The sequence below is a fragment of the Leucopleurus acutus genome (genome assembly GCF_964270905.1).
Source record: "Leucopleurus acutus genome assembly, chromosome: 2".
NCBI lineage: Eukaryota > Metazoa > Chordata > Mammalia > Artiodactyla > Delphinidae > Leucopleurus > Leucopleurus acutus.
Window position 1 is genome coordinate 167,515,711 of NC_139143.1, and position 21,792 is coordinate 167,537,502.

The window sequence follows — 21,792 nt, forward strand, 5'->3', positions numbered from 1 at the left end:
AGACACACACACAGACACACACACACACACACAGACACACACACACACACACACACACACGTGTTTCTGCCCAGCAGGATTGTATTTCAAAGACACAGGCAATTATTCCTCACCTACTGTCTTCTGCAGACCTCGGCACAATGCCTTGCATGTGGAGGGTACTCAAATATTTGTTGAATTTTTAAAAAAGAAAAGAAAAGAAACAAAAAGGAGCCATGCATATTCCAATGATGAGAAGAAAACCCTGAACCAAGGATTATGTTTAATATGAGTTTTTCTCCCTGAGGTCCAAAAACAAAGTGCCTGGGCATGAAGAGCAGGGTACAAAGCTGCCATCCTGGCTAGTGAGGGGCACCGTCCTTGGGGAAGAAAGTACAGATACCCCTGGCCAGGCTGGGTCCCTCTGACACACTCCCAGCACAACTGTAGCTAACTGACTATGTGTGCTGTCACCTACACGGTGTCTGTCTCCGCGGCCACACGCCGCAGGCCCCACCCTGGGTATGGTCACGTGGCAGGACTCCTAAGCGGTTGACAGCCTGAAGAAGAAACCTCAGCACCCACCAGAGGAGGAGCAGCACAGACCACCGAGAGGGTCAGTACCATCCTGGTGCCCAAGTCAGGAACACCAACTAGAGACTGGTCAGCCAGAGCTCCTGGAGCAGGTATGGGGCTGGGCTGGGACTACAGCCCTGCTTACTCGTCTGAGGAGCTGATGAAGGGAATGGGGACTGGGCCAGGGACCGCCTGCAACAGAAAGAAGGGAGCAGAACCGGGACTGGGAGGGCGACTGGAAGGGAGAGTAACTGGGAAGCAGCTGCTGCCTGCTGTGTAGCCTGGGGCTTGGCTGGCCTAGGCCTGGTGCTTCCTCTGTGTGGTAGGATGTGGGAGACCACAGGAATGCAGGGAATGCCAGTGCATCACCGTAGAAAACTGAATTCCTGAGCACGTCGTCGTCGGGAAGGCTTACTCAGACAAGGCAGCTATGGAATGAATATCCATCAAGTCGTGGGTGGGGTAGGGGCGCCTGGAGGAGAGAGGGGCTCCCTCTGCCAGCCGTAGAGGAGGGGCAGGAAGAGCTACAAAGAGGAGCTAACATCTGATTGCCTCTGGAAAAACTAGTCAGCATGGAAACGGAAAGAAAAACAAAAACACATTGAAAGCTCACGATGGTCTAGGTACTAGTTAGGCACTTAAGTTTCCTTCCCAAAGCAAGACCACACAAAGGCCTGGAGATGCGAAAATCTTACAAGTGTGTCTGATTTCCTTTCCCCTCTTAACAAGGCCCGCTAAAGCTGCCAGAGGCCCTGGGCTGGATTCTGCAGAGGCTAGAAGGAATGTTCTGTCTATTCCTATTCCCTTGTTAACATGGAAAACTCATTAAAGATGAATTTTTACTTCTAGGAATTTATCCCAGAGCAGTGATCAGAGATGGATGTCAAGATAGACCCACAAAGCTCAAAATCAGGAAACCAAATGGACAATCACTAGAGTTAGATTGGCTAAAATATTATGTAGTCATCAAGAGGCGTGTTGTCAAAGATTGGTTAATGGCATGCAAAGAGCAACACCCCATATTAAGTGGGAAAAAAATCAGGTTACAAATTGATATGATCCCAACTTTATGGGAAAAAAGTATAATACATTTTTTAAAAGATTGAAAAGAAATCTAATGTTCAAAGAGTCTCTGTGGTGGAATTATGGGTGATAACGTTCTTTATTCCTATTGTCCGTTTTCCACAATGAATGTTTTAGTTTTTTTAAATTAGATAACAATACACACACACAAATGTTATTTAAATGCACCCACCCAATTGAAAACAGGCCCAGTGGGGTAGGCTCACCTTCTGCAGGATGGGGGTAGGGCAGGTGTTGTCAAACAGGACTGAGTTGAAGATTCCATACTCGCCCTCACTGAGTTGGTACAGGATGGTCTTGGGGGCGGAACCGTTTTCCTCTGCAGGGAGGGGAGGGGGCGGGGCAGCACAAGCAGCACATGAGGGGTTGGAACTGTGGCAGGCTCAGCAAGGGGACAAGCTACTGAAGAAAGAGGGCTGCCCCTTCCTCAGCTATGAGGTGGCCAGCCTCCTCCTGTGAGAGGAGGTTCACTACTGTGTTGGAAACACCTTGCAGCTGAGCAACCCTGCCCAGGACACACTCCCCGACTGCATCTGAGCCCCTCAATGCCCCAGCAAAGGCAGAAGAGCAGCCCACCCAAACTCAAGACCCCAAGAGGTTAAGCCACCTGCTCAGAGGCACACGATGGGGCAGCGCATGAGCTGGAATGAGAAGCCAGGTCTCCCGGCTGGACTAGAAAGTATAATCCCCCAGATGTGTAAAGGAGGCCGGAATTCCATCCGTACACACACACACACACACAGAAGACCTTCCACCTGGAGCCCACCACCCCTCTCCGAGGAAGAGCACACTGACCTCAGGCTCTCGTGCCTGGGGGTCCCAGAGCAGAGAAAAAAGCCCCAAGATCAGAGTCAGACCTCTCACTCAAGAGGCTGCTGGGACGACTGATCTATCTGGAAGGTCAGGGAAGAGCGCTGATGTTGGCAGTGTGGACAGAGGAGCCTTGAGTCAGCCCAGCCTGGACTTGAATCCTGGCACTGCCCCTTATTAGCTGTGTGACCTTGGGCTAGTGACTCAACCTCTCCATGCCTACATTCTGTCGTCTATAAAGTGGGCTTAGACAAATATAAGTTGTCATTAATTACTTTCAATATGTTGTGAGAAGCAGTAGGGTGAGTAAGAGCCTGTACTTTGGAGAGAAGACAAACAAGGGGTGAAATGCAGGCTTTACCACTTACTAGCAATTAAGCAATTCACTTGTATTCTCTCTGGTTCTCAATTTCTTCATTTGTACAATAGGGTTAATAAAGCATCTATTCTCCCTAAGGTTGCTTTGATTTCAATCTTCATAAAATATAAACATGCATAGGAAAAAAAAAGATGCTAAAGAGTGTCTTGGGGTGAGAATACTTGATTGTAAACTTCCCTAAAGCAAGGACCCATTTTCCAGCTTCCCCCTCCCCTTAAAAACAGACCCGACTCAGCCAGCCACTGTCCCTGGCTTTAGGGAAGAATGGGGCTCCGCTGCCCACCTGGCACCTACCCTCCCTGCCAGGCTGTTCCAGAAGAACCTCCTTCTTGGCGATGATGCTGACTGCCAAGGTGAAGGCCGAGGTCACATAGTAGCGCCCCAGCTTGGCAAGGATGTCCACACCACAGCCCTCCGGGAAGTACAGGTCCAAGGCTGAGTTGACCACAGAAGAAATCTGAGAGGATGGGGGACAATTACATGTTTGAAATGTGGGGTTTATGCTGAAGACTTGCTGCAGCTCCAAGTCTATTTCTTGAAAGCTTCTTTGATTTCAGGTTACCCCAGCTGGTAACCACAGACAGCTGGACAAGAAGGTAGGCAGAGACAGAGTTGGGTCAAGACCCTCACACTTGTGTAAATCACCCTTCAATGACCCTACAATGGGAAAAGACACTCTTAATCTAAGACTTGGTACTCAGATTCCAGAAGCCCTGACATGGATTTTTCTTTCCTAAATAACCAATATGCTAAATAACACATTTTTAAAATAGAAACTACAGAGAAGGAAAAAGAAGGTCAACGTCAGCCCTAATTCTATTACCCAGATTAACCTAATCAGTGTTAACTTTTTGGAGTAGCTCCTTTAATTCCTTTTTATACAAACCTAAAAACCTGATTTTTTTATTATAAACATGATAGGGCTATAAGTATATATGTTTTTATAAACTGTTTCACTCAATATACTGAATGACCTCCCCATGTGTGTAAATGTTTTCACCATAAGAATATACCATAATTTAACCAATCCATGAGAGCTATAGGGACCAAGGAAGTCCACTGGACTTCTGTTATGAAGAATGCTGCAATGCTCATCTTTGAAGCTAATTCTTAGTGTCCATCACGTATTATTTTCTTAAATTCAGTTCCAAGATGTGAATATTCCAGGACCAGGCACATACTAAGAAAAAGCGACCCCTAGTGGTTCAAGTTGGGATTGCAATGACACGTTTTTCCTGATTTCACCTTCCAGATGGGAAGGAGACAGACGGACTAGGAGTGGACAGAAGGTTGGCTTTTCCTTCCCCTGCCCACTTGACTTCTCATCAGTCCGCCGGAGGGTGAATAGGGCACACCCAGACCCTCAGAAAGCCTTATGACTTATGCAAATATGGCCTGGTTAAGCCTCAAATAGGTGCATGGACGGAGTCAGACAGAGCTGGGTGCGCAGCCAGCTCTTCCATGGACTCAGGAAGTGAAGTTAACGTCTGCGAGCCTCAGTTTGCTCAGCTGTAACACAGGGTTAATAATAAAATAATCCAGGTAAAGCACTAAGCACAGCACGTAGCACATGGGACCCACTCACAGTGAGCTTCCTGGGATCATTATAACCCTCCCTGCCCCCATCCCCACCCCCACCCAGCCCAGTGTGACACTTGCGATCCCAGGGTTACCTCTTCGAATCTCACTTTGGCGCCCTCCACTCCAGGGAAGCCGCCGCCAAGGTCCAGGATGTGCATCCTGTGGCCCAGCTCAGCACCCATTTCAAACACAAGCCGGGCGTCTGCGATGGACCGAGCGTAGGCCTGAGGGTCAGGACAGCCACTGCCAATGTGAAAACTGGGAAGGGAGGAAGAGCCTCGGCTTACACACAGGGGCCCAAGTACCACCACCTCAGCCCCAGCCAGGAGCAACCTTGGCCGAGCACACTGGAGGCTGTGCCCATTTTCCAGATGTAGTGACTGTGGGCATAACAGGTTAAATGGGCTGCCAAGGGCCATGTGGCAAGTGAGGAGTGGACAGGAGACTAGATCCAAGGTCCCTTGGCACTTGGCGCCCCCCCCCCATCCCTCCATGCTGCCCCTGGGGCTGAGCCTTCTGGGGTGAGGGCTAGGGCCCCAGATTCAGCCAGATCTGATGTACATCTCACTCAGCAGTCTGACAAGCTGTGCTTCAGTTTCCCCATCTATAAAGTGGGCATAAGATCCCACAGTTATGGGATAGTGTCCATGAAGCATTTAGCAAAGTGCCTGGCCATCCTAAGTCCAAAAAAAAGGAAAGCTATATTGTTAGGTCATAGTTCTTGCTTCTTCCATATCCCCTACCAGAAAAGAGGCACAGCCAAGGTGTGCCAGGATGACCTTTGGCCTCAGGCTGGGAAACTCCTGCAAAGCCAGGTCCCCCCTGGAACCTCCTGGGACAGGACCTTCTGCAGACTGTGGGGTTGGGGCAGTGGGTCACTCCAAAACTTCTTTCCAAAGGGAGGAAGCTCTCAAATGGCAGAATTCTAGGCCCGGGGACAGGCCCTCCTTGGAGACCCTGAGGGAGGTCTCACACAGAGTTGATTAAGTCCTGGGAAAAGAGGCAGTGGGCAGTGGGCGTGGGTGGTGATGGCGGGGCTTCTGGGCACTCACCTCACACCCACCACCTCTACGTGGTTCCTCTTGGCATCTTCAAGCAGTTGTCTGCAGGATTTCAGCGACACTCCGAACTTGAGGCTCAGGCGGCTCCGGGAGTGGGAGTCATCGGTGGCAATGCATAGAACCATCCTGAGGAGACACGCAGCACCTCTGCAGGGGGCGCCATGCCTCACCCCCCCACCCCGCCCCCGACCAAGCCTTCTCTAAGTCAAGAGGCGTGAACCCTCATGGCTCAGAGCTACCCAACCCCACAAGCCCCTGGACCCCTTCCTCTCCCTGCACAGCCAGTCAGCCTCTGAGTCCTGTCCAGTCCATTCCCTCAATGTCCCTGGGCCCTTCCCTGGGGCCCCTGCCCTGGTCCCAACCTCACCAGTTCTCCTCTGGGCAGCCCCACTTCTCCGAATCAGCCTTAACACCAGCCAGGCTTTTCCAACTTCTCTTGTATCGGGGGGACCATTTTTTAAACACAGTCTTACTGAGAACCCCGATATCCCCAATATGTAAAACAGACAAAATGGAAGCTGCTTTGGGTGAACTAGAGTGGCCCGCCACCTGGCTCCCCAGGGTGTCCAGTGACCAGGTGAGAGGCACAGCCTGAGCAAGATGTCCAGCTCTGACCCCTCCCAAAGCCCACATGCATTGGGGTCCCTGCCCTGTGACAAGCATCATTCACTTCTCCTTCCCCCCTTGCACATGGTATGTTCCAGCCACATCAAATTTCTGCTTATCCCTCAAATGCCCCATGCTGCTTCTGGCCTCCATGCGTTTGCTCACGCAGTTCACTCTGACACCCTGTTTATGCCCTCCCCAGATGCTGGTCACCCCTCAAGGCCCTCCTTAAATGCCACCTCCTCTGTGAAACCACCACCCCCTCTTGCTTCCTCTGCCGTGACTTTGACCTCCGTAGTACCGTGGGCTTTGCTCTGCCTGGCCTGTAATCCATCATTTCTACCTCTGTCCTACTCAGGCTCTGCATCCTGGGTCCAGTCCAGGAGTGCCTGCCCCAACCTCCTGTGACTCTGGCCGGGTCCAAGGCAGGGTCCTCAGCCCCGGCCCCATTCCTCCCACTCCCTCTGCCCTCACACGCAGCCCAGCCTCCCACGAGTGCTTCTCAGCTTACTTGGCACTGGGGTGGCTTTTTACCACCTTTGCCAGCTCCATCTCGTTGTCAAAGCTCAGCAGCCGGACGCCATGCTTGGCAGCATACTTGATGTGTGCAATTTGCTTACAGGGGTTGGCGTAGATGATCTTACTGGCGGGGACACCAATATGCTGGACCAACTCCATCTCTGCCTGTGGGATCCCAAAGGTGGTGGTGAGGAAGCACCAGAGCCTGCTGGGCCCACGGAGGCCAAGGAAGCACAGATGAGGGGCAAAGTCATAGCTGTGCCTGGGGAGGTCCATAAAAAGTGGGCCTCACTTTTAGACAACAGGTATACAAAAATCAGTATGCACGCTGGTTCACCACTGACAGGCAGGGCTGCCATGTACAGCTGTGTGGGTGGTTTACTGCACAATCCTAGGGAGGGAGGGGTCCCGTTCAGAGAATACATGGTAGATTTGTATGTTTATTATGACTTCCTAACAGTAAAGCATCTTGCCCTAACAAAATCAGTACATTTATTTACAACAATTAAGTGTCTTAAGGAAGGGATACATTTTCTAATTCACACAAAGGCACTCTACAGATTCATGGTAGCCCTGAAAACAGGTTTCTGACACATTTTCCTGGCAGATTTAAATGTTTAGAGACTATCACTTGATGTATTAGAAAGTTCACCAGACCAATAGTCTTTTTGACACAGGACATCCAACATCCAGACACCTGCTCTGTGCATGGCATGGTGCCGGGCGGCTCCAGCAAGGCCCTTGCCCCACAGGGCCTCCTCTTCCTCACCTCTTCCTCCACCTGATTGCTGCATTAATGATCCAGACGATGACGATGATGATGGCGAAAGCAACCGTGCTCACAGCGCCTTCCACAAGCAGGCACTGAATGAGAGGCTTTACATCAGGTGTTGGCAAACTTTTTCCATGAAGGGCCGGAGAGTAAATACTTTAGGCTTTGTGGGCCGTATAGTTTCTGTACAACTACTCAAATGTCTTTGTAGCACCAAAGCAGCCACAGGTAATGCATAAGTGAATGAGCATGGCTGTGGTCCAATAAAACTCTACAAGTTCCACCATCCATTGTTTGCCAACCCTTGCTTTACTTATTTATGTGTATATGTATGTATTTTTATTTATCTGGCCTCGCCGCGCACCTTGCGGGATCTTAGCTCCCCGACCAGGGATCAAACCCGTGCCCCCTGCAGTGGAAGCACAGGGTCCTAGCCACTGGACTGCCAGGGAAGTCTCCAACCCTTGCTTTAGACGCACTCTTTTATTTACTCCTTACAATACGTCAGCAGATGGTATTAGCTCCATTCTATAGAGAAGGAAACATGCTCAGAGAGGCTATGGAGCAAGTAGGAGGCAGAACCAACTTTCAAATTCAAGCCTGGCCCTCCATGATTAAGAAGGTGGCAGTTTGGAAGCACGGTAGGAGACACAGGGCCATCTTCAGCCATCCCAAGTTTGTAATAAGACTGTAATTTTAATGTAGCAACTTTTCAGCACGAGGTATTTATGTGCATTATCTCATGCAATGCCTATAACTATCCTATGAAATATTTATCGGCCACATTTTACAGAGGACAAACTGAGTTCAAAGAAACCCACTTGCCTTGGTGACACAGCCAGTGAGTAGCAGAGGGAGACACAAAGGCCCACCTCCAGAGCTGGAACTGCTGTCATCACAGCTTGCTTCCAAAGACCCCACGTCTGAGCAGTTATGAAAATGTGGTTTCGCTCCCTGCTTCACCCAAGAGGTGAGAGGAAGCAGCAATGGTAACACTTTGGGGACCTGTGGTTTAGCTTTGATTAAAATTATTTAAATAATAACCATTGTCATTCATTAAAGGATTACTGTATGCCAGCCATTGCATTAAATATTTTATAGACATTCTCATTTCATCGCCATATTAATCTTATGAGGCAGGAAACAGAGGCTCAGAGAGGCCTTAAGTGACTTGTCCAAAGTCACACGGCTTACAAGTGGCACTGCTATAATTCTAACCCAGGACCGTCCGACTTTAGCACACCAGCTCTTAACCACAGCACTTCAGTGGAGAAGACACCTTGATGTTGAATTGGCAAGTGTATCTCGAGCATCTACTGAGTTGCCAGGCTTTGAGACAGGTGCTAATGAAAACAAGTGGTGAGTAAAGCAGACAGGGTCTCTGACCCTGTGGAGGTTTCAGGCAGATGGGAAAGAAGGGGAGGAATGAATGAACACTGAATAATAATAGGATTACAAATGGATAAGAGCCATGGAGAAAAAGTACAGGATACTAGAGAACGTGGGATGGGGAAACCTGGATGTGAGGGGGTGACAGACAGTTTTCTGAAGGTCAGAAATTTAAGCTGAGGAGGAGGTGTGGAGAAAACGGAACCCTCCTACACTGCTGGTGGGAATGTAAATTGGTGCAGCCACTACGGAAAACAGTATGGAGGTTCCTTAACAAACTGGAAATAGAGTCACCATATGATCTAGCAATCTCACTCCTGGGCATATATCTGGAAAGGACAAAAGCTCTAATTTGAAAAGATACATGTACCCCAATGTTCATAGCAGCACCATTACAATAGCCAAGACATGGAAGCAACCTAAGTGTCTATCAACAGATGAATGGATAAAGAAGATGTGGTGTGTATATATATATATATATATATATATATACACACACAAACACACACACACAATGGAATATTACTCAGCCATAAAAATGAAATTCTTTCATTTGCAGCAATGTGGATGGACCTAGAGATTATCATACTAAGTGAAATAAGTCAGAGAAAGACAAATACCATATGATATCACTTATATGTAGAATCTAAAATATGATACAAATGAGTTTATTTACAAAACAGAAACAGACTCACAGAGGTAGAAAACAAACTTATGGCTTCCAAAGGGGAAGGAAGGGAGGGAGGAATAAACTGGGAGGATGGGATTGACAGATGCATACTTCTGCATATAAAACAGGTAAACAACAAGGATTTCCTGTATAGCACAGGGAACTATATTCAGTATCTTATAATAAACTATAATAGAAAAGAATTGAAAAAGGAATATAATATATACATATATATGTATAACAACCACTTTGCTGTACACCTGAAACTAACACAGTACTGTAAATCAACTATACTTCAATTTAAAAAAAAAAAAAAGGAAATTTAAGCTGAGCCCCATAGGAGGCCTGGGCCAGGCTGAAAGGGAAGGAAAGAATGTTTCTGGCAGGAGAAGTGGCCTGTGCAGAGGTTCTGAGGCAAGAATGTACTCAGCCTGAGGGAGGAACAGAGAACGCTGGGGTGGCCTGGGCAGGGTGACCACGGTGGGGGACGATGAGCTTGGAGGGATGCAGGCAGAGCCAACAGGGAGACCAAGAAGGCTGATGTGATTTATATCTGACCCTGCCAGTGGTGGGAAACAGTTTGCGGGGTCTCAAGAGGGAAAAGGACATGATCAGATGGGCATTTTGAATGCAAGGTCTAAATGCATGTCACTCTGGCTACCGTGTGAAAATGGACCAAGGAAGGGCCTAGAATTCTGGGAGACAGTCACAACCTCCCTGGAAAACAGGACAGGCTGCAGAGAAAGGGGGGTGGTGACATCTGTAGGCATGGCTGGCAAGCTTGGTGAGGGACTGCACATGGGGATGTGGGGTTAGATGTCTGGGGGGGGACTCCTCGCCCAGCAGACCCAGGGGCCCCTCTCGAGGGGAAGATCATGAGTGCATTTGAACACACTGGGTTCCAGGCATCGTGTGGCAACAGGTCAGCACCTGGATACACAGGGTCTGGGCTGGAGATCAAAACAGGGGAGGTGGTGGCATATTAGGGGTATTTGAAGCCATGCGAGGAGATGAAATCCCCTACGAAGACAGAGAGTTTATAAGAGAAGGGAGCCTGAGCCAGAATCCAGAGGAGCTCTCCCAGCTAGAGAGCAGGAAGAGCCGGTACAGGACGGAGGGGAGGAGAGAGCGTCCCCAGAAGAGGCAGAACAACGCAGAGGTTCTTATGCCATTCCTGTCAAAGCAAACCCTGTCTTGCAATTCACATCTGTGCAGAAGGAGACCTCTCCACTGTCAGAGGCACCCCAGGAGGGTGGAGCAGGCTCCCAGCAGCGTCCACTTTCACTGGATATGTTTCTAAAGTCTTTAAAACCAAGAGCACGTGTTGTTGAGTACAAGCATACCTCATTTTATTTCGCCTCACTCTCTTGTGCTTTGCAGATATTGCGATGTTTACAAATTGAAGGTTTGTGGCAACCCTGCATCAAGCAAGTCTATTGGCACCATTTTCCCAGCAGTGTTTGCTCACCTCATGTCTCTGTGTCACATTTTGGTAATTCTTGTGATATTTCAGATGTTTTCAGTGTTACTGTATTTGTTTTGGTGATCTGTGATCAGTGATCTTTGATGTTACTATTGTCATTGTTTTGGGGTGCCAAGAACCACGCCCATATGCCCATACCGTGAACTTAATGGATAAATGTCTGTTCTGACTGCTCCACCCCTCAGCCATTCCCCATCTCCCTCCCGCTCTTTGGGCCTCCCTATTCCCTGACATACAACAACCCAACCATATCGAAATTAGGCCAGTTAATAACCCTACAATGACCTCTAGGTATTTAAGTGAAAGGAAGAGTCTTCTCTTAAGAAACTGCCACCCCACACTTCAGCAACCACCGCCCTGAGCAGTCGGCAGCCATCAACATGGAGGCAAGACCCTCCACCAGCAAAATGATTACGACTCGCTGATGGCTCAGATGATGGTCAGCTTTTTTTTAGCAAGAAAATATTTTTTACTTAAGGTATGTACATTTTACTTCAAGTATTTTTTTAGACATAATGCTATTGCACACTTAATAGACTACAGTATAGTGTAAGCATAACTTTTACATGTGCCGGGAAACCAAAAAAATTGTGTGACTCACTTTATTGTGATCTTCACTTTACTGTAGTGGTCTGGAACCCAACCCACAATATCCTAGGCTAGGCCTGTGTTTTTAAAAAGAATGTGTTTCAGGGCTTCCCTGGTGGTGCAGTGGTTGAGAGTCCGCCTGCCGATGCACGGGACATGGGTTCGTGCCCCGGTCCGGGAAGATCCCACATGCCACGGAGCAGCTGGGCCCGTGAGACACGGCCACTGAGCCTGCACGTCCAGAGCCTGTGCTCTGCAACGGGAGAGGCCACAACAGTGAGAGGCCCGCGTACCGGAAAAAAAAAAAAAAAAAAGAATGTGTTTCAACGGATGCAACTAGAGATTATCATACCAAGTGAAGTAAGTCAGAAAGAGAACGACAAATGCCATATGATAATCACTTACATGTGGAATCTAAAATATGACACAAATGAACCTATCTATGAAACAGAAATAGAATCAGGGACATAGAGAATAGACTGGTGGTTGCCAAGGGGGAGGGAGGTGGGAGAGGGATGGATTGGGAGTTTGGGATTAGCAGATGGAAACTGGTATATATAGAATGGATAAACAAGGTCCTGCTGTATAGCACAGGAACTCTATTCAGTATCTTTTGATAAAACATAATGGAAAAGAATATGAAAAAGAATATATATTATGTATAACTGAGTCACTTTGCTGTTCAACAGTAATTAACACAAAATTGTAATTCAACTATACTTCAATAAAAAATAAATTTAAAAACTAAATTTAGGGCTTCCCTGGTGGCGCAGTGGTTAAGAATCCGCCTGCCAATGCAGGGGACACGGGTTCAAGCCCTGGTCTGGGAAGATCCCACATGCTGCAGAGCAACTAAGCCCGTGCGCCACAACTACTGAGCCTGAGTGCCTAGAGCCCGTGCTCCACAACAAGAGAAGCCACCACAATGAGAAGCCCGCACACCGCAACGAAGAGTAGCCCCCGCTCTCTGCAACTAGAGAAAGCCCGTACACAGCAACAAAGATCCAACACAGCCAAAAATAAAATAAATAAATATTTTTTAAAAATTTAAAAAATACTAAAAAAAAAAGAATGTTTCAAATGGGGAGTCACTACTCAATGGGTATAAAGTGTCAGTTCTGCAAGAGGAATCAGTTCTAGAGATGTGCTGTACAACATGTTGCCTATACTTAACAATTCCTTATTAAACACTTAAAAATTTGTGAGGGTAGATCTCACTTTAAGTGTTCCCACCACACACACACACACTTTTTCATGGTGAGATCAAAAGCTAGGAGGACCAAGGAGTGCCCCCTACAAGGTCTAAAAGCATCAACATGGACACATCTCCAAAATCTGCTGAGCTTAAAGCTACTGTAAGGGACTTCCCTGGTGGCGCAGTGGTTAAGAATCCACCTGCCAATACAAGGGACACGGGTTCGAGCCCTGGTCTGGGAAGATCCCACATGCCGTGGAGCAACTAAGCCCATGCAGTGCATCACAACTACTGAGCGTGCGCTCTACAGCCCACGCAACACAACTACTGAAGCCTGTGCTCCTAGAGCTCGTGCTCCGCAACAAGAGAAGCCACCCCAAGGAGAAGCCCGCGCACCGCAACAAAGAGTAGCCCCACTCGCCACAACTAGAGAAAGCCCACGCGCAGCAATGAATACCAAACGCAGCCAATAAATAAATAAATAAATTTATTTTAAAAAATAAAAATAAAGCTATGTGGCACAACACCTACCACATGAACATCTTATATTTTGTTACAAAATCACAAGATATTTTGTAGGTTTCCTATGGATCATATTTGTAAGTACTTTTCAAATACCATGTGGCCACCAAACTCAGAATGTTGATTATCTCTGGAGACATAAAGCTGACATTCTACTTTTTTTTTTGCAGATGAATCAACATATTATTTGAATAATTCAAAATGAATGTCTAGAATAAAGTGCTCACTGGATCCTGGAGATTGCTGGGGACGTTGGCAAGAGGAGATTCCTTGGAATGATGAGTGGAGGTCGGGAAGCAGTGGCTTAAGGACTGGGTGCTAAGGGAAAGAGACAAGTGACTGCAGACAGGCAAGTGTAGACAACTCAGTTTGGCCACGAAGAGGGAGCGAGGGATTGGGCTGGGGGACGATGTGGTGTCCAGAGAAGGCATTTTAAGATGGGAGGATGCTGAGGGAGACAGCCAGAGAGGGCAAGGGATGGGGTAAGAGAGATGACATAAGGTCGTTGGGAAGGTGGGTGGGTGGACCAGAGCCCCGTGTAAGGCGTGGCTGGTGCTCTTGACCCTGGAGCCTGTCTGATGCATATCTGTACACCGAGCCCCAGCTCATGCCTGACCCTAGGTCAGTGGCCGCCAAAGCATGGTGCTGTACAGCGTGGCCACCAGCTCCAACCAACCAGAAGAGGGCAGCCTTGGCCTTCCAAGAAAAGCTGTGCCACCTCTCAGGAAATGCACCCAAGGGCCACATGATCCCACCTACCGGGTGGGGTCTCAGCTCTGCCATCCCCTCCCCAGGGATCTTGGCAAAGACAGCAGTGATAAAGTCAGAGACCCCTTGCCATACTCAAGCGGCCCCTTCCCAGGGCATCCCTCAAACCTCTGTGCCTCCTTGCCTCATACACTAACTGCTTCCTCATGGGGATGTTGTCAAAATCACGGTGATAATAATTACCTCACAGGGTTGTTTCAAGAGTCAAATGAGATCATGTACAGAAAACGCTTGGCGAAGCACATGACACAACAGGAGCCCTCAGCAAACATCCGCCCCCCCCCCCCGACTTCAAGCCCTACACCCCACAACTCTGCCCTTTGGAGGCCAGTCCTGAGGCTTGAGGGCCAGCACAGGGCCCCACCTCTGGGTTTCCGGAAGCAGAGGACTCTAGTCAGTGAGGTTGGGTCCTGTTCTTCACCCCTAGACCAAGGGTTATGGAAAAGGGTCCCCTTCCTCCTCGGTCAGAGCAGAGACCCGGCATGCTGCAGGGGGCAATCTTGGCTCTGCTACCAGCAAGCTGTGTGAAGCTGACCCCCAGTTCCTCAACTGCAAAATGGCAATCTCTTCTCCTAGGCACTCCATGGGGCTTTATGTGGGGCATGCATGAAACCAGGTGTGCAAAACAAGAGCTGATGCAAAGGGGCTTCACGGGTGACATCAGGGAGACTCACCTACCAATAAGGACACTAACATGCGTCTCTGATAAAGGTGAACCTGCTCGTTCCAACCGTCCACCATGGTATGCACCTCTCTCCCACTTGGAATCCCTCCAGCCTCCTACCCAGATGAGCTCTCCTCCTGTCTCCTCCAGATCCCTTTCTAGAATCCTCCGCACAACACCCAGCTATATTGCTGACCAGGGTTTAAAAGGGATTCCCCCTCAAAACAATCATTACTAAACATTTTTAAATAACTGTAATAACAATATCACAAACCAATGCCCACAGGCTTGCTCCCACCTCAGGACCTTTGCACTTGCTGGTCCCTCTTCCTGGAATGCTCTTCCCCTGGTTATCCACCTGGCTTGGATCTTTTGCTTCCTTCAGATCTTTGTTCAAATTCAGATCTGTGTTCAAATTTCAGTGACGCTTTCCCTGGCCAAACCATCTAAAAGTACAATCCTCTTTCCCGACATCCATGTCTCTTCCCTACTTCCCTTTCCCTCTTTAATTTTCTCCACAGCATTTACCATCTAAAATACCATAGACTTTCATTGTTTCACTTGTTTGTTCTTTAGAAAGCAAGCTCCACGAAGGGACTTTTTTTGTTTTGTTCACTTGCTAAATCCCCACCTAGAAAAGTACTTGACCCCCCAGTAGGTGCTCAATAAATGTTGCTGAATGAATAACTATGTCCAAAGCTGTACTCTGAGGAACCTTTATAGCTAAAAGACTTCTCAAGTAAGAACAGAATGGAAATAGATAAGCCGTGCATTCAACTCAAGGACAACAGAGTCTGTTTTACTCAACACTGTATTGCCAGCCCTACCTAGAACAGTGTCTAGCACATTGCAAGAGTTCAATGAATAGAGAATGACAGTAATAAACAAATCTAAAGAGAGCAGGAGGGAATTAAGACAACAGCATTAATCAAATCAGAAAGGCAGCAGAACTGGCAACAACAAAATTCTATAAGGATTAGTTAAGAAAATGTACAGTCACACGTTATTAATATTATAAAAGAAAAAAATAAAACCAATGATAAGACGGTGTTTTTGTTTTGTTTTAATTAGAAGAATATCACATATAGCTCTATGCCAAGAAGTTTGAAAATCTCCATTAAAAAGGTGACCCACCTACCCAGGGTCACACGTGGTTCCAATGTGGAACTTCAAGGCTGGCAAATTCCACCCTCAACCCTTACACCCCTTGCATGTGGTGGCCCTTCCCAGAGGGCAGGGGCCAATTACAGGTCACTCCTGCTTCCCCAGGTCCACCCACAGCAGCTGCAGCCGGGCCATGTGGGTGTTCAGTAGGCAGTGAGGGTCAGTGTGCAGGTGGGGGGCAGGGGCTCACCTTGTTGGCACAGCTGAAGCCCAGTCCTAGCTCGGCCAGAACCTTCAGCACACCCGGGCTGTTGTTGCACTTCACAGCGTAAAAGGGTCGGACTCGCAGCAGGCACTTCAGAAAGCAGAAGTGCTTTCGCACTACAGCTCCCAGGTCGGCCACAAAGAAGGCAGCGACCTCTTCCTGCACAACAAGAAGGGTGAATATGAGACCCCACCCAGCTTCCTCCTAGTGCGTGCCATTCACGGTCCTCCCAAGTACCCTGCTCTAAAATTCTCTGGGGATCCCCAAGCCTACAGGACATTCGAGGCTCTGTGATCCAGCTCCAGTCCCTGCCCTCACTTCAGCTCAAACTCCAGCTCTATCCTAGATCATTTTCCACCTCCCAGCCTTTATTCCCACCATGTCCTCCATACAGAATATCCTTCCCCCACTTGTATCTGGCAAGTTCCTAATCCACCTTCAAGTTCCAGCTGAAATGCCACCTTCCCCCAAACCAATAAGGCAACTCCACCTTTAATGCTCCCACTGCATTTTGCACATGCTTCCAAAGTATCAGAACTCTGTGTATATAGACAACTGTTTTCTCCAGAAAAAAAGATAAATTCCTTGAAGACCCACAGCCTACAGCCACTGCCTTTCAGATTTAGGTGTTCAAAGAAGACTTGAAGTAGTCCCACTGCTACTGCAACCCATGCCTGAGGACAGCTGTTTACTGAGGGTTGAACACATATGAGGCCATTGGTGAGACCACATTAATTAAACCTTTTCTGGGACTCAGTTTCCCTTTTATGCAACACTTTTTTACTGATGCCCCCCCTGGTGTCTGACCAAGCATACCTATGCAAGTATGCTAAGTATGCTTGGGCCTGCAAAAGAACCCCTTAAGCAATTACAAGCCCATTCAATCAATGCTAAGCAGGAGTTTCTACAAAATGCAGAGGGGGCCATGGAGAAGGAAAGTATAAAACCTGCCTGGGGCAATCAGGAAAAGGTGACACGGATGAGTAATAAGTAATGAGCAGAAATAGGTAAGAGGCAAGAGAGGCTGGGAGAAGGGAAGAGGGAACAGCCTGGGCAAAGGAGTGATAATGGAGCCCATGGAATCCTCGGGAAATACGAGCAGAGTAGCTCAGCTCTGATGGAGCATAATACACACCGTGGGAAAAGCCAGGAAGGGGGCTGTGAAGGCAGAGGGGCCTGGACCCTGTAGGGAGTGGGAAACTGCCCAAGAATTCTGATTTTGAGAAGGGCTGTGATAGAGTTGGAAGGGGTGGGATGAGGCAGGGAAAAGGTTAGGGAGTTTTAGAGAGATGAGGCCTAAACTACACGGTGAGGTCCCAGAAGAACGTACTGAAGGGTAATTCAAGGAGGCTGCATTCACAGAGTTTGGGGGTGCCCAGGTGTGGGAGGGGCAGTGAGGACTCCCAGGTTTCTGACCTAGAGGCCTGCGTAGATGATGGTAGTGTTGTTCATGAAGGCAGGGAACACAGGAGGGGCAGGTATGGGGGCAAGGACCAGGAATTTGGAGAAAAAATGAGACGTCTCTCACAAACAGAAAGGAATGAATACCAAATAAGTGAAAGAATCAGATGTGGGCCCTAGGAGGCAGCTGAGCCTGCTGGGAGAACAGAAGACCCATCCCCACTCCCAGGCCCTCACCGTGGTGGCCTGTGAGGCCCCCAGAGTGAGCTGCTCCAGCAGGTCTCGGGTGCTGAAGCCCTCCTCCACCATCACGAAGTCCGCTTCACTCAGGCAGCCAGCCATGCCGAGGAGGAGCCGATGGGCTGGATGGAGCTGCCGCTGCCTCCGGCGCCTTAGAAAGTATGCAACACACTGCTGGAGGAGAGTGAGGGGGCCGCTGGGGGGCTGGCGTCAGCTGCACCCCTCACCTCCCCAGGCCAGGGCGCCCACTCCTGTCACACCCTGCCCCCAGCACAAGCCTGGGGAGCTTAGGTTCACTGGGAGGAGTGAAGGAGAAGGACGATCAGGAATCCTGGACTGGGACAAGGCATTATCTGCCTAGATGTCACTGCCTCTCCGAGCCTCAGTTTCCCCATCTGTAAAATGGATGCATTGTTTTGGAGATCCTTTCCAGTTCTGAAATTAGGGTTTGGGTTTAAAGGGAAAGAATGAGAGAGAAAGAGCAGGAAAGCCGAGTGGGGAAGTTTCCAGGTGACCCCCCCCCATCCTGACCACGCCCACCTAAAGTGGCTGCAGGTGGTCCCACCAAGGAGTCTCAGCCTGAGAGCTGAGGTTCGAGTCCGCTCTCTGCTGCGTGACCCTGGGTACGCCCCGTCCCCTCTCGGAGCCTCAGTTTAACCGTTTGTAAAGAGGGGCCGGGCTGGTCCTGACGTGCTAGGACGGTAAGCGTGCGTGGGGGCTCCACGTGGTGGGTGATGGCCGAGGGCTCCCGGGCAAGAACTGAAGGCTGAGGTTCTGTCCGGGTGAGCCCTCCTGAGTGCAGGGCCGAGGTCCCGCCCCCCCCAAACCCCCTTACCAAGCCCCGTGCTCCTTCGCGGGGCCAGAGTCAGGCACGCTGCTAGGGGGGGGTCGCCGGTGACCTCGAAACTTGTGCAGCACCCCGCGGAGGAGTGGCAGCCGCGGAACCGAGGCCCCCGCTGAGAGGAGACAAGAGGGGCCAGGGAGCAGGTCAGCACTGGAGCCAAGAACGCCCGCTCCCGAGGCTCCCCAAGCCTCTCCCCCGCACTCGCCTTAAAACGCATTTACACGGCTTCGACCCATAGGTCCCCCCAGCGAGTGAAACGGCACCTCCGCGCTTCCGCTCGCTAGCTTCCTCCGGCTTGGGCGCCGCGGCCTGCCACCCTCCCGCCCAGCAGCCACGGACGCCACGCCCCGCCTTTCGCCCGGCGCTCACTTATATAGGCCCCCCAGACCCCGCCCCTGGCGCTCAGGCCCCTCCTCCGCTCGGCCCCCCCTCCGTAGCCCTGGCAACTGGGTGCCACCATCCCATTGGTCGATTCCGACATAAAGCATTCAACCCTGCTAGCCGGCTCCGCAAACGTGATCCTCAGTCCTACAGAGACCCCTCTGCCGCTACCCTACGCTGGGAAATCTCAACTGCAGGCCTGCTAGCTCAGAACCCCAAGCGTCTACGCGGTGGGACGCTTAGCTCCTGGATATTAGATCTTGGAGAGTGGGCAGGAAGCCAGGAGGTTTTTTATTTGCTCTGGGAAGCCTTTTCTGTGACTACCTCAGCTCGACGGTGCCTCTCCTCTCTGATCTGGTGAATTGCCCACTCATCCCGGGAAGCCCAGGTCAAATGTCATCTCCTTGTTTTACTTTTCTAATAAAATCATTTTTATTTAATTGCCTCTTCCAGCATCCTCCAACTCAAAACCCAGATGAAATGTCTTCAAAGATCCTTCTTGTGGCTTTCCCAGCTCAGGGCAATCCCTCCCTTCATCCCATCTTCTGGATCTGGCAAACTCTTACCTCTCAAATAAAATGTCTCCCTCTCCAAGAAGCGTTCTCTGACTTCCTCAACTCAAAGCGTTTCTTCTCTTTTATACCTATTGAACTCCTGCTCCTGCACATTCATCAAAGTCCAGTATGTCATCTCCCCTGTTGAGCTTCCCATGACTTCCCTAGCCAGAGGAACAATGGAACTCACAGCACTTACATTTGTGTGGACTCCTCACTCTTTTGGCTTTTGTTACCCGTAGCTTGAGATTCCTGTTGTTGCTTTACACGTCTTGTTTGGTTACACTTCCCAGCTAGTCTGTGAGCTCCCAAGGGCAGCAACTGAGTGCCTGGCTCCTCAGAACACCCAGGGCCTGGCATAAACAAGAGTGCTGGGACTTCTCTGGTGGCGCAGTGGTTAAGAATCCACCTGCCAATGCAGGGGACATGGGTTCGAGCCCTGGTCCCGGAAGATCCCATACCGCTGAGCAAGTATGCCCGCATGCCACAACTACTGAAGGCCACGTGCCTAGAGCCCATGCTCTGCAACAAGAGAAGCCACCCAATGAGAAGCCTGTGCACCACAACGAAGAGTAGCCCCTGCTCGCCGCAACTAGAGAAACACCTCACGCAGCAACGAAGACCCAACGCAACCAAAAATAAATAAATAAATTTATTTATTTTTTTTAAAAAAGAGTGCTGAGGAAGATTCAATATCTATGCTACTCAAAAGCTAATACAAAAGTTCATCTGAAACAGTAATTGTACAAGAACAGCCAAGACATTCTTGAAAAAGAAGAGGACGTCTTCTACAATACATCAAGATATTTTATAAAGCTATGGTCTTTAAAGCATCATGGTGCTGGTGCAGGAAAAGACAGTGCTAGAACAGAACAGAGTTTAGAACAGTCTTGTGCATATTGGAGAATTTGGTCACAATGAAGGCAGCATTTCAAATCAGTGGGACCAAAGAGCTTTTGGCCTTACATATGTGCTCATATCCCCTGTCAGGCTGTAGGCTTCTTGAAAGCCAGAGGCACTTCTTGTTCTGCATCAGTATCTCCCTAGGGCACCCTGCACAACCTAATCAAAGCATCTTCAGCACACAGATGGTATAGAGCAGTGACCATGGAGTCTGCAAGAGCCATTTTCTGCTCCCCACCCAGCCTGGCCACATAACTGCTGGAAGTCCTTTGTTGGATCATCCTGCGGAGACCAGGGTCACATCTGCCTGGCCTGATTTCCACCTGTGAACTGAGAGGGCTCAGACTGAATGATTTCTCTGGGCTCTTCTGCCTTGAACACTCTTGCTTTCTATGCTAGGAACAGACTTTCAGTAGGCAGTCACCTTCACAGGAGGCGTCATTTGAGATCCATTCTTTGAGAGATCTGTAGTCATTTGCACCATAGTGTGAATTAATGACTGAAGTCCTCCTAAGAATAAGCATCTACTGAATGGGAGGGGGTAGATAAGGATGGCCATGGCAGAAACCTCAAAGGGAGCCCTCAAGAAAAGATGATAGTAAGAGGATGGGAGAGGCACCCAAACAAACTGGCTATACTTTTCTTTAAGTCATTCTTTGAGCTGCCTTTATTTGGATGCCATGGTCTAAGTCTGCCTCACTAGCTCTTTTCATTACCTGGTACATAGTAGGCACATCATAGGCACATTCAGTATGCTAACTGAATGAATCGCTAAAGGTAAAAAGAAACAAACCATAATCCAATCTGTCCATTTGTAATTTGTCAAGGGTTGGTAGTCAGAGCAGAAAAATCTGTCTCCTGGACTGGATACAAATAAGCTGTTGATTTATCTTTTTCCCTACTGGGTATGTGATGTCACTGAAACTCCATGACAACCCTATGTCATAGGGCTATAATTATCCCCATTTTACAGATAAGGAATCTGAGATTCAGAGAAGTTCAGTACCTTATCCAGAGTCACACAGCAAGTAAGGGTGGAGCTCAGATTTAAACCCATCTGGCCTGACCCTTAACCTTCATGCTTAACTGCCAACCAGTAGCTGAGCATTCAGGCCCCAGCTCAAAAAAAGTCATCCTGTTGGCATCCAGCCCAAAGTCTGGTGGCCCCTCTCCTGCTGGTCTCTCATGCCACTGTTATCGATGGATGCCATGCAGAGCCCTCAAAAACATGTTGCTGAAGCAGGACAAAGAGTCTTTGATCTTTGACCAGGATCATATCTGTCAATTTCAACCTATTCTTTTTTTTTTTTGCGTTACGCGGGCCTCTCACTGTTGTGGCCTCTCCTGTTGCGGAGCACAGGCTCCGGACACACAGACTCAGTGGCCATGGCTCACGGGCCCAGCCGCTCCACGGCATGTGGGATCTTCCCGGACCGGGGCACGAACCGTGTCCCC

At 49.2% G+C, this 21,792-nt stretch overlaps 1 protein-coding gene across 4 annotated transcripts in view; it reads right to left on the reverse strand.

Annotated features, from left to right (window-relative positions):
* The window catches only part of AZIN2 (antizyme inhibitor 2), a gene marked incomplete at both ends in the record, with an annotated part of 33,982 nt that extends 15,266 nt beyond the window's left edge, over positions 1-18,716 (reverse strand). The window contains 8 exons of one of the 4 annotated variants that reach the window (XM_082865651.1): positions 1,845-1,957; positions 3,122-3,284; positions 4,501-4,666; positions 5,461-5,595; positions 6,587-6,759; positions 16,000-16,173; positions 17,653-17,826; positions 18,491-18,716. In XM_082865651.1, the coding sequence (XP_082721777.1) occupies positions 1,845-1,957; positions 3,122-3,284; positions 4,501-4,666; positions 5,461-5,595; positions 6,587-6,759; positions 16,000-16,173; positions 17,653-17,757 (1,029 nt within the window). Of the gene's footprint in view, positions 1-1,844; positions 2,011-3,117; positions 3,285-4,500; positions 4,667-5,460; positions 5,617-6,586; positions 6,760-15,999; positions 16,174-17,652; positions 17,827-18,490 lie in introns of those variants that run through there. The other 3 variants (XM_082865652.1, XM_082865653.1, XM_082865654.1) reach the window with 3 other exon arrangements.
* Positions 18,717-21,792: the final 3,076 nt, after the last annotated feature.